This window comes from Zingiber officinale, chromosome 2B, assembly GCF_018446385.1.
Source record: "Zingiber officinale cultivar Zhangliang chromosome 2B, Zo_v1.1, whole genome shotgun sequence".
Lineage (NCBI taxonomy): Eukaryota > Viridiplantae > Streptophyta > Magnoliopsida > Zingiberales > Zingiberaceae > Zingiber > Zingiber officinale.
Window position 1 is genome coordinate 4,139,977 of NC_055989.1, and position 12,594 is coordinate 4,152,570.

A 12,594-nucleotide genomic window follows, 5' to 3' on the forward strand; every position below is an offset into this window, starting at 1 on the left:
AGACAATAGGCAAACATTATTTGATGACTCGTTCTTACTAGTATTTGATGACTTTTACTACACTGCTATAATTTTTTTTAAAAAAAATTATTTCTTGTTTACTCTGGAAGACAAACATTCAATTTGAGTAAATAATCATAAGTTATCTTGTCCAGCTTCCTGTGAGCATTCTTTATCTAGGTCTTACTGGTCCTGTTGGTTGGTTTCTTGCACACCCTATAGAATTAAAATAGTGTGTAGTTATCTTCGAAGTGATTTTCTTTCATGAATTTTGCAAATGTATGTCCTTACCAACTTTATGAAAATGATTTAATTTTAAGGTGTATTCAGGAAAGGGTTTTTGAGAGAAGCTATATTTGGCCACAATAGGCATGCTTGCATTTATGGTTTCACAACTGTTACAATACGGATTAACTTCTGTTCACTCAATGTGAATGAATCCGATCTGTTCACTTAACATTCATATCCTAACAGTTATAGGAGAGATAATAATGAAAAAAATATATTAGCGGACAATTTGATAATCATAATCGAGTACTAATAGGATGAAACGCCCTTGATAAAAATCAAAGTAAATGTCCATTTGAAAAAACTGAAAAGCCCTTTTGATTTTTACCCAAATTTGAATCTGTTTTTTTCCCGAACGCATATTTTGAAATCTGCATCTTTCCAAACTCTAAACTTAGTTTTGATATCTATATTTGATTTTCTAAATTCAAATATTTTGAATTTGAGAAATCAGAAATTTCAGAAACCGAGCACATATCCATATCTCATTTTAGATGCGAGTAAAAAGCATTAGTTATGTAAAACAAGGTAGCAAGTCCACTCTTTAGGCTCAATACTGCCAAAGATTGCAAGGTTTCAAAAGTTTGAGGGAACTGTAAAACTCATACATGAACTAATTATTGACTACAAAGCCTTGCAAAAACAATCGAGTTATGAAATGCCTACATCGAACAACAGTCGAGCTAAATATTCAAGCATCTAAATGGAAACAATACATGCTACATCGACAAACAGGACGCCGGCAACGACCACATACTAAATTTCCAAGTCTCTCAAATACGAGGGGTCAGGCTTGTAGGGGTCGGTTTCCATGTAGGCTTCTGGGCGGTCGAATCCTGCTTCCTTCATGCGGTTACTGAGCGCATGCAATATCGGTTTCTTGAATCCATACTCATCTCTGTTCGCCTCAATGTAAGATGTTGCCTCTGCAGCCACCTCGTTCACAAAATCGAACTTATTGTCTTCTCTAAGCAAAAGCTTCTCAATGTCCATAGATATTATCTTCCCATTTGCTCTTATCTTCCTCACTTGTTCTTCGAGAAAGGGGACACGATCCGTCTGATACTGCAACTTGTCGTCATTCTTCGTCTGAAACAAGCGTTTGGTGTATTAGGTTACCGGGCAGTCTAGAAACCTTGCAGATTAGAAGAAAGCAACCCCAAGGGCCAAAGTAGCATCCCCATCAATAGAAGTTGAAAACATTTAAACATCCTATGTCACACAATAACTATGTCCTTGCCGCGCTCATCTGTCAAGCCACTCACAGTGGCAAAGCTCAATTAACAAGAGTGGTCGAGGATGACCTTGAGATAGAGAGGGAGGTAATCACCTTGGCAGTGATATACACTGTCAAGCCTATCTTGCACTGCTCATTAGTATAAACACTATCAACAGATACTCTAGCAACACTCATTGGTATCGACATGACTACCACTATCACTTATATATCTCAAGCTTATTCACAGTTTTAGAACACTCCTTTTCTACTTCAAATTTTACACTATATTGCTTATGTATTACTATACTCTGAAAACTACTAAAAAATTTGCTAAAGACATGTAAATTGATGAGAGGATTTCGGTTCCTCGTCGACAAGAAGTGGAAGCTACAACCCTAAAGGTAGCAAACACAAACAATCCGAGACAGTGTTAACAAAACACCAAATTGGAGAGGGTGTAGTGTGTAGGAACAACACGAATATTCACAAATTGACATCATAATCATACCATTTGTGGAACCAAATTAGAGTTCAACTCCCCCTTGAGGGCTGATATGGTGGTGAGACTTTAGTCTCACACAGGCAAGAAGTGACGAGCCTCAAAGGCTTTCCTACAAGGATCTATCAACTTAAATTGATCAAATAGAAACAACCATGCTGAATTCGAATCCAGTAAAGATCTATGGATCTAACTAGCTGCTTACCATCAATAGAAGTTGAAAACATTTAAACATCCTATGTCACACAATAACTATGTCCTTGCCGCGCTCATCTGTCAAGCCACTCACAGTGGCAAAGCTCAATTAACAAGAGTGGTCGAGGATGACCTTGAGATAGAGAGGGAGGTAATCACCTTGGCAGTGATATACACTGTCAAGCCTATCTTGCACTGCTCATTAGTATAAACACTATCAACAGATACTCTAGCAACACTCATTGGTATCGACATGACTACCACTATCACTTATACATCTCAAGCTTATTCACAGTTTTAGAACACTCCTTTTCTACTTCAAATTTTACACTATATTGCTTATGTATTACTATACTCTGAAAACTACTAACAAATTTGCTAAAGACATGTAAATTGATGAGAGGATTTCGGTTCCTCGTCGACAAGAAGTGGAAGCTACAACCCTAAAGGTAGCAAACACAAACAATCCGAGACAGTGTTAACAAAACACCAAATTGGAGAGGGTGTAGTGTGTAGGAACAACACGAATATTCACAAATTGACATCATAATGATACCATTTGTGGAACCAAATTAGAGTTCAACTCCCCCTTGAGGGCTGATATGGTGGTGAGACTTTAGTCTCACACAGGCAAGAAGTGACGAGCCTCAAAGGCTTTCCTACAAGGATCTATCAACTTAGATTGATCAAATAGAAACAACCATGCTGAATTCGAATCCAGTAAAGATCTATGGATCTAACTAGCTGCTTACCATCAGATCAGTTAAAGGCAGATATGGAAAAGAGAAAAATTGCTGCTTCTTGAACGGTGAAGGAAAACTAGAAAGAAAGTTAACATGGAACTGTACCAATCGCCGGCGCCGCCAAACCCGCCTTCGATTCCCTCCTTCTCCAGAGTCCTGAAACAGGGACAAAATCAGGATCGATCCACATGCTCGAAAGGAGTGAAGCGCAGGGCGAAGATCAAACCTGAGATCTCGAGGCGACGCAGCGGATCGAGCAAACAAGAGGAGCCCGCTCCGTTCTCTGCGAGGGAAGTCAAGCAAGAGAGAGGAACTCAAGAGAGAGGCAAGTAAGAGGAACCGCAGTCGGCGGTGAGGAGAGGGGCGGAAGGCGGCTGAAGCTTACGAGAGAAATCGCCGGCGGCGTAGGGCATCGGATAAGGTGGCGCGCGGAGAGTGCCATGGCGACGCGCCGACTAGTGTTCGACCGCAAAAACTTAAGCTCAAGTTAATTCTATGTAAACGCGACAGGACCTGGGCCTTTGGGCTTTTCTTACGTGGGCTTCTCAGATGCCAATCATTCGAGGAAAATTTCATTTCCTCCCTTAAAATTTGCCCTTTCTGCTCAAAACACCTTATTGTTTTAATATATATATTAAACTTCTAACAGACAGAATATTTACAGCTGCAAATATTTTACTTGTACATGATTCTTACAATGGTGGCAACCATTGTAAGCATAGAGCAACTGACCGGAGAACGAATCCGCGTGCTTATTCGTCTCGATGAACTTTGGAGTGGTTGCTGACCTCTCTTCATGTCTAGAACCAACAAAACTGATACCGAGTGGTTCGTAGTTTTGGCTAGTTTTATATCGAAAGTATGAACAGCTTGAAAATTCACAAACACCCCAAGGATCCCTTAGACATGAATCGACAACAATGTCAAAGCTGCCCAAAGAAGTAGAACGGGAACAGCTGAGGGGAATCTTGACCTTGGGCTACTATTTGGCAGCCATGGGTATGCATCCGGAGGAGGCATGACGCAGTTGTCGCCGTTGAAGTATATACGCCTAGGAAAGGCCCATCCTTTCTCAAAAGTGAAGCTTGGATCCTTTTGGAATAGAATCTCTGACTGTACATTTCCATAGGGTCCTGCTTCCATAAGCAAGTCATTGTAGTACTTCATACCCCAGAGCATTGCAGTGTCATCTGTGTCGCAAAACCACAAATTATGATTGGAAAGATAAACTGGGAGAAAAGCAGCAACTATATCTCAGCAAAACATGGATTATCAAATGTAAGTTTTGATGCATTATGCATATTTGTGGCTTACTGCAACAACATTACTGCAATTAGCAATTACCAAAACTCTGGCACAGAATAATCGTCGGAAGAGAATGCAAAGATGGCACTTTCGGAGGCATGAACATTACAGTTTGACAACATAAGATTGGGGAAATAACATAAGAGCAAGAAACGAAGGGTAGCTTACTTGTGTCTCCATATGGTGCAATGGACTTGTAATTGAAACTGAAAAGCTGAGCAAGGTTGTTGAAGTTTGGATGCTGTATAGCAAGGTTCCACTGTGTGTAGTTCATGCGGTAATTGAAATTTGTTATTGCGATCTTAACACGCCAATAGTCTTTGTAGTTAAGTTTCACGTGCCAATGCACTCTTATTGGGCACATATGTGATGTACACTGGACTAATGGTGCATAGCTACTTCTGCTAGGATCATCCACTGCAGAAGCTAAATAAGGTGAGTCCGGTCTGCGGCAATGAGCAAAAGAATATCATTACACAATCAACTAAAGTATAGTTACTGCAAGCACAAGAACATCAACGTTAAACTCACTCCACGCAGCTACCAGGCTGGGTCAGGTTATTTTGGCAACCGCAGGAGCATGTCGGGCAGTTAACAATTGTATCGTTATAAAAAGATGAAAGTGATACACAGCATGCTGGTGTCTTCTGAGCAAGAAACTGGGAGTATGTACAACTAATGTTCCATGTCTCTGCAATCAAACAATGAAACATATGTTACTGTGTGAGTAAAATCAAAATCAGTCCAAGCAAATTCCAAAAATCCAAAGTCCTCATCATCTGATAGTTAGCAAAGGAACTGACCTGTAAATCGTGCTGACAAAAATTTCCAGTTAGTTCTCAAAAGATTTAAAGATGCTTGATCTAAATGTGAATTCTATGGCCCATTTCTAACCGAGCAACACTAACATATGAATATTTTTCAGGATTAGTAGGTTTAATTTGATCTAGAAATAACTTATCAAGACAAAACACAGACTAGGTATCATTGGTCCCCATGCTTTGTGTAGCAACAGAGTGATACATGTGAATCGAAGAAAATAAAATTAAAAAAAAAAACAGATACGGCCAGAGAATAATAAGGATACCATTTTTATTCTACTAAAATTTACTGAAAGATCAATCTAGTGCTAGCAAGAAAGGGGAAACAAATGCTACATAACATGAGGATAAAAGCCTCTCTAGGACACTAAGGATCGGAACTTGTTCGAGTAGCTGTGCCATCTAGAAGGAAATGAGAGATAATGATCACAACTTACTGATGGCATGAGTTTTCCTTCTTCCATCTGGTGTTATAAATGTGCTCGATGGCACATTCTTTGCTGCTCCACATGTATATCCTGGGCCTGGAGCTCTCAGGGTGAAGTTTTTTGGTGCAAGGACAGTCTTTGTAGATGTGCCCGCTAGACCAGCACTGATCTGGAATGAACTAGCAGCATTGGCTGGATCCTGAACCCATGAACTAATAACACCTCCCTTGCAGCAGTTAGCAATTTGCAAGTTGTATGGAGTACCAGGAAGCAGATCGACGACTGTTGGAGTCTTCTTGCAGCAATGTGGAATGTTTCCTTTAAATTTAGAGCAATCACCCTGCTCAGTTGCTTGAGCTCCTATCATAGACCAAATTATCTCCTTTTTCGCCCATGTCCATCCAAGGATCCAGCCAGGTGCTTGGATGTGACGATATTGCTGGTAATTGTACATTGTTACGACAGCCTGAAAAATGAACACCAAGATCAAAGTTCAAGCTCAAATGTTTTGTAGAAGTTACACGCAACTTAGCATTTAAAATTAATCTCAACGCATTAACAAAAGAGAAACACAGAAGTTTTGATGTGTCACCAAATTGAATGAACAACAGATGGAAGCCGATGTGTAAAAAATTCAGGGGCCGGTGCAACAAGGTGACAATTCTTAGACATGTGATGAAGTTATCTGATATTTGTTTGGAAAGTACTTACAACATAGCCATCTGGTGTCCACTGTATGATATCCCATTTAATCATTATATTCCCATTCGGATCTAGGGGATCATAAGCTTCTGCAAAACAAAACTTCAGGTATGAATCTGATAATAGCATCATAAACAAGAAAAGAAAGGAAAAGACTGTGTTTAAGATATGGTTACTTCAGCAAATTCATAATTCAAGATCAAATTTTTGACAGTGCAAATGATGCACTCATTGGGATCAACATCATACTGAACATGTAAATTGGGTTCTTCACGCTAGTTCCAACCTTAATCAGCGATCAAATAGTCTTCTAATTTACAAATACAAGAAAAACAGCTTTATAAACCAAAAGATGCATGAATCTCTTTATACTGATTACTTAAGTACCAAATTTCAACGAGATCTTTTTACAGAAAAAGTTTGGAAATTCGAAAAATGTGATATTTTCCGCATCATCACTTCTCCAATAACAGAAACCAAGACTTTGGGATTTTGAACCCGAAAAGAACCAAGTCTGTAAGAAATGGAAGCGACCCAACGAAGGCTCACCTGAGGTGGAAACCAGAGAGCCGAAGACCAAAAAGGCGACCAGCGAAACGGCCAAAGGCGACATCTTTGGTGTGCGCCTCCTAATAGCGGAAGAGGAGGCGCCGGAAGTAAAGTCGCCGGTTGCGGATAAACTCCCCGAGCTCTGCGCCTCAACGCGGCAACAATGGCGAGAGAGAGAGAGAGAGAGAGGAACCAAAGCCAAAGGTGGAAACTTGGTCTTCTTTATAGCATCGAAGAAAGCTCACATAAGCCATTGTCCGCGCACTCTCCACCTATTTCTTTATCTTTTTTTCCATTTTAATTTAAGAAGGCAAAAAAATTCTCGGTGTCATGGTTAACGTGGCACCTCACAGACCTGAGAGTGGCCCCACCATGACATTTTGCAGGGATGACTCAGCAGCCCAAGGTTAATATCTGTGACCTGGTAAAGAAGGGCATAGAAAACAAAGTTCTAGGACTTTAATCCATTTCACTCTTTCTGTTTTACAGTAAAATATATTAGAAAAAAATACAATTATTATTATTATTATTGGCACAGATCAATTTTTAATTTTCATTTTTTTTGCCATACACCATTTCTTAGTGTTAACCATATATGACGCAAGCCGTGATACAATCACAAGTGGGAAAAAACAGATGAAATGAATAAAAATTTAGAATAATGCGATTTAAGATAGTTTATGGATCAAAAGTTAAGAGGAAATGTGGATCTTAGGTCGAATATAGACAACTAGCTTAAAATATTAATTAGGCATCAATAATTAAATTAGTTTAATGGTCACCTAAGCATTTTGGATATTAATAGAGATGCCTAATCAATGAATCATTTATTAATTTTGTCGTATTCCTTGCTACAAGAGCCTTATAGGCAGGCCACTAAGGCTAAATCTGACTCACGTGGCATAGATGGAAGGTGATTACAACACGAACAAGACCACAAATTGCAAAATTCATATTTTCTGAACTTAAAACTTATTTTCAAAGACTTCAAAATATACTCACCATAATTAATTCATAGGCCAGAAAGGAAGCAGGGATTCCACCAGCTTGCACTAGTTCAGGTCAAAAGGAACAGATAGCATGACATTAATACCTACAAGGAAGCTTTGGGATTAACACATTTTTGGGATTTGCAAAGAATGAATGCAAAGTCACAATTGCGTTGAATGGTAGATTAGCAAATGGAAACCATTGTTTAGAAAATCAAAATACTAAATGGTTGACTGGGGATGGCAATGGCCCCTCAGTTACCACCATCCTCGGACAGGTAACCCTGGGAAGAGTCATCACCAGGAGAAGCTTGAGCCTTGCTTGAAGGGTTATCCTGAAAAAAAATTAGTAGGGCTGCAAATGAAAATGGTGGTAGAATACAAGTTTGATACTTCACACCATAAAAGTTCATTTAAATAGATAAAACAAATAAGCATGCAAATTAAATATGCAGTTTTGTAGTGGAACTAGAATAAGCTTTGATGAAGCAATAGAGGCTACAGAAGAAACCAGTGAATATGCACTTGCATCAGTTATGAATATATATAATTGAACAAAAAGGTCGTCCAAGTTTTTAATTGCCGTTCATTTATTCGAGAATGAAAAGACGACAACAACCACCACCACCACCCCCACAACAGAACTATTAACTTGATTCTTTTGCTTCCAACTTTAATGAGAATTTCAAAATAAGAGGTTTCCTTTTCATAATAGGCATCGCAGCCGTTTCTGAAAGGTGGAGAGTTCTTTACTTTCTTTGGCGATCCTGGCCCAGCCTGCTAATAAAATGAGATCGATTAGTAGGAGTATTAAGAATCTTTGGAGCATTAATTGTTCCAAAGAAACTCTAATGGAGGTGCTTTCAGAATGCAGCAAGAGAACATGAATCAGCAAATTTGAAAAATGATTTCAAATTGAAATAAGATTTACTGGAACATTTACCAAATGAATGAGTGTTCCTAGAAATAAAGAAATGACGTGATAAAACCTCAAAAATAGTACAGATAAAGAGCCAGAAAAACTTTGAGAATCTTATAAAAATCAAAATGATTAACAAATTAACTTTTAAGGGCAAAACCTTTTCTTTTTTAATTACCCTGCCCTTTTCTACCCCGTATTAAACCAGTTTGAACTTATTTCTGGTTCAAAAAACCCAAAACTTTTCACTTGCTCTCCACTATTGAGCCGGGCTCCTATAGTCCTATAGCCATCTCCTCAATTGTTGCTCGACATCCTTTCCTCAAGCACTCCCTCATCATGAAGCCCTTTCAAAGTCCTCTCAACCTGACCCCCCTCTGAAATACAATTTCATATGAAATTTGTCCATTGTTTTTTCAAATTAAAGGTCAAAATTACTCATTCGTTAATCACAAATCATACAAATACAAAAGCACAAACAGAGTATATATATATATAGAGAGAGAGAGAGATAAATACACACACATATGCATTTGTTCACAAAAATGAACTATTTTATTTTATTTTTCTCTTTAGAGTAGAAATCACTAATCCATAGATCACAAACAACACTATTACAATAAATCTTTCTAAAAAATATCTACCGGATATGTATTTGTCATCAAATAATGGATAACAGTTTCAATGAAATTGTTCATTTTCTCCTTTTGAGGACCAATGCTGCCCATCGCACATTAAAAACAACTATCCTTTTTATAAATAACATATTCAGAAGGAAAATCATCCTAAAACTTTCCTCTCGCAATGAAAACCAGGGAATAGTGAACAAAAATGCTCATTTTGGCTACAAATTCTCATTGACACGCTTAAGGAGACTTGGAAATAGTGATATTGAGGAAGAAAGTCAAATTGTAAGGGAGATTTACCTTGAGGAGAAGGTTGGGCGGCAAATAGGACCTTAAGGAAGAAAGCACTTTGTTGTGACTTAATCATAATGATCTCAAGGAGGAGGTGAGGGTGCTAAGGAAGGCGACTTCCATGTGGCAGTGATAGGGATGGCCGAGAGGAGGAGAATTGACAAGGATATGCCCTTAAGAGGAGAAGATGAAGGATTAAGGGTGGTCTTTTCCCTTGAACGTGAAGTAGTCTAAACTAATTCAAGGGCATGTTTGATAGGTAACAACAATTGGGTTGCTCCTTTTGATAGATCTTAAGAAGGGGCACCACTTTGATGATAATAAAAATTGGAGCAAGTTTATGATTTTGTGCATCTTTTATTCACCAACCCTCTTGAAACAATATATCAAGGAACAAAGTTGAGAAGTAACCACTACTGACATGGAGAAAGTACAGACCAAGAAAGCTTATTGCGTAACCATCAAAGGAAGTGTCAATAATCCAAAAAAACCAATGTAAAGTGGAAGGAAAACAATGCAAAACAAAAAAAACAAAAAAAAAACATTTGACAATGAAAAAGAAATGAAGGATCCTGTTAATGGTTGACAAGTTACTTCGTTTTGCAATGAGATCTTGTTGATGCTTTACATGAGAACATAGTACCAGTATAGTTTATAGTAGAGGTCTAATTTTCATATAGTGATATAGGTATATGATTTTTGACCAAACAGCAAGAAAAGGCATCAAGTCAGTTAATTTGATTTGAACAAATTAATATACAAATATAACATTAAGATATGTACAAGAAAAGAAAGAAGAGAAGTCAGAAGCCTTCTTGAAGGTTGATAAGTGAAATCTACTTCATCTCAGGAAGGACATGGAAAATTACCAAACAGTATGAAGATACATTGAGAGGGAAGCTTATGAACAAGAACCAAACAAACTACTGTTGGCATAAAATACGGCATGAAGCCTTCTATCATGACCGTTAACATTTTACTTATGGGTGTTATGGCAATTGACATGGTCATTCTACAGTTTGTTAGTCCAATGGTGTCCAAGTGTCTATAAAAGTATTATAGGTTCTCAGATGGAAAGTACTTTGATGAATAAACATATTCAAAGATGACTATGCCAACAAATATGGTCGTATATTCCTCAATAATTTGTTCTGGCCTGCAAGTAACATTCAAATTTAAGTGAATATATAAAGCCACTAAAGACAAGGAGTTCCTACTGAACAAATCCTTGTCAATTAAAGATACAAAAGAACATGGATCCTCAATCAAGAGAAAAATACAGGCAGGGACGTAATGGAGACCCTCTATCTATTTTATTAGAGTTCAATATTCTCATGCTCAGTTAAACTGGAAATTCTCGTCTGCTGCATATTAAAATTAAACAACTTATGAATTTATGACCAAGGGAAATGAAACTTTGTACCACTTAAGCAATTAAATAGCCATGCGATTTTTTCTTGGCTTCTTCACAAAGCTTAATCTCAGCCTCTCAAGACGTCTCCTTTTCTTAGCCATCTTCTCTGAGAATGTCAACCTCTTTTTCACCTTCTTCTTCTCCTTCACCTTCACATAACTCTTGTCAATCTTATACACCTTTGGTGTGACAGGCACACGCCGAGCAACTGCCTCCTTGAACAGTGCATTTGCCCTGTCACCTTGGTTGTGTGTAGCTAACTTTTCAATCAACAAACTATAACTTTTGACTCCAGGAGCATGCCCATACCCTTTCATCATCCGGAACACCTTCATTGCATGTTCCACCCTTTCAATTCCACACAAAATCTTAACAAAGCCGTAGTAGGCCTTTCGATCGAGTTGATCCCCAAACCCAGCTGATCGCATCCACCCAACCATCTCATCCCCCTCGGATACTCGAGCAGCCTGATACAAACTCCGGATTAAGGCAAGATAGGTCTCTGCATCAGGTGAGCACCCCCATTCGCTCATTCTCCTAAATGTTTTCATGGCATCCTCAGTCATCCGGATCTTACATAGATTAGAGATGAGCACGCGGAATGTCTCGGCATCACGAGGTATACCAGAAGCTTCCATCTCTAAGAGGATCTTCTCAGCTTCATGCTGCAGACGAAGTGGATCCTTTTTCCGGCAGAGCCGGCAAACACAATCCAAGATGGCATTATACGCAGGGGTTCCAAGATCAAATCCTCCCCGAATGATCTCACCCATCAGCCGACGGGCCTCCTCGAGCTTGCCAGCGTTGCACCAGCCCCGGATCAGAGCGTTACAAATCCCTTCATCGGGGAAGACCTCGGTCGCATACTGCTTCGCCGCACCCTCAGCATGGCCAGGGAATCCGTGTTCAACGAGGGCGGAGACCAGGGACGAGAGAGCGGCTGCGTCCCTTTGGATGCCAAGTTCGGTAGGCGCAGCATCAAAGAAGCGGAGGGCCTGGGTGTGACGACCGGCGCGGGCGAGGCGTTCGAGGGAGGCCCGGAAGGCAAGGGGCCCGACGGTGCGTCGGAACTCGGAAAGTAGGCTGTCGATGGCCTTGAAGTCCTTGCGCCGGCCGAGGAAGTGAACGACTAGGGAGAGGGACGCGTCGGATGGGGTGAAGGAGCGGTAGCGGACGATCCAGCGGTAGAGGTCGATGACGGATCGACCAGCCTCATGGGAGAGATTGAGGATCTCAGCGAGTAACGAGGTGTTGAAGCGAACGTCTGAGAAATGGAGGGAGAAGTAGCTGGGGAGGTCGAGGGAAGGGACGGAGGAAGAGGAATCGGCGGAGGAGATCTTGACTAGCTCGGCGGAGATGGACTGAGCAAGGTCGGAGGGGGAAGCGGATGAAGAGGCAAAGGGTCGGAAAATGGAGGAGGGGAAGACGGGAGGAAGAATCTGACAGTGGAGAAGCGGTTGAGGAGGGGAGGAAGGGAAGGCGGAGGATTGACGAACCAGGCGGCGGAGGAAGTGGTGGAGGGGCGGTTGTCGCCACATTTGGTTCGCGTCTGTAGTGATGCAAACTGCAGAACGGACGGCGGCGAGGTAAGCGTAGGGGTTTTAGG

At 40.1% G+C, this 12,594-nt stretch overlaps 3 protein-coding genes across 4 annotated transcripts; all 3 read right to left on the reverse strand.

Moving 5' to 3' along the window:
• Window positions 1-871: 871 nt before the first annotated feature.
• LOC122045126 (protein PLASTID TRANSCRIPTIONALLY ACTIVE 7-like) lies at window positions 872-3,471 on the reverse strand. The gene is made up of 4 exons (XM_042605201.1): window positions 3,330-3,471; window positions 3,171-3,227; window positions 3,050-3,100; window positions 872-1,377 (listed from the first exon to the last, which is right to left on the reverse strand). The coding sequence occupies exons 1-4, from the start codon at window positions 3,384-3,386 to the stop codon at window positions 1,045-1,047; spliced, it is 498 nt and encodes a 165-aa protein (XP_042461135.1). The 5' UTR covers window positions 3,387-3,471; the 3' UTR covers window positions 872-1,044.
• Window positions 872-8,107, reverse strand: LOC122045125 (COBRA-like protein 1). The gene is made up of 10 exons (XM_042605200.1): window positions 7,752-8,107; window positions 6,750-7,170; window positions 6,210-6,289; window positions 5,508-5,964; window positions 4,781-4,940; window positions 4,418-4,695; window positions 3,677-4,134; window positions 3,171-3,544; window positions 3,050-3,100; window positions 872-1,377 (listed from the first exon to the last, which is right to left on the reverse strand). The coding sequence occupies exons 2-7, from the start codon at window positions 6,811-6,813 to the stop codon at window positions 3,845-3,847; spliced, it is 1,329 nt and encodes a 442-aa protein (XP_042461134.1). The 5' UTR covers window positions 6,814-7,170; window positions 7,752-8,107; the 3' UTR covers window positions 872-1,377; window positions 3,050-3,100; window positions 3,171-3,544; window positions 3,677-3,844.
• A 139-nt stretch (window positions 8,108-8,246) lies between these two features.
• Window positions 8,247-12,594, reverse strand: LOC122045124 (pentatricopeptide repeat-containing protein PNM1, mitochondrial-like). Of its 2 annotated transcripts, none has more exons than XM_042605199.1 (2): window positions 10,998-12,594; window positions 8,247-8,518 (listed from the first exon to the last, which is right to left on the reverse strand). In XM_042605199.1, the coding sequence occupies exon 1, from the start codon at window positions 12,524-12,526 to the stop codon at window positions 11,009-11,011; it is 1,518 nt and encodes a 505-aa protein (XP_042461133.1). In that variant the 5' UTR covers window positions 12,527-12,594; the 3' UTR covers window positions 8,247-8,518; window positions 10,998-11,008. The 2 variants fall into 2 exon arrangements, with proteins under 2 accessions (XP_042461133.1, XP_042461132.1); XM_042605198.1 differs by having other exon boundaries at window positions 8,247-8,515; window positions 10,998-12,593.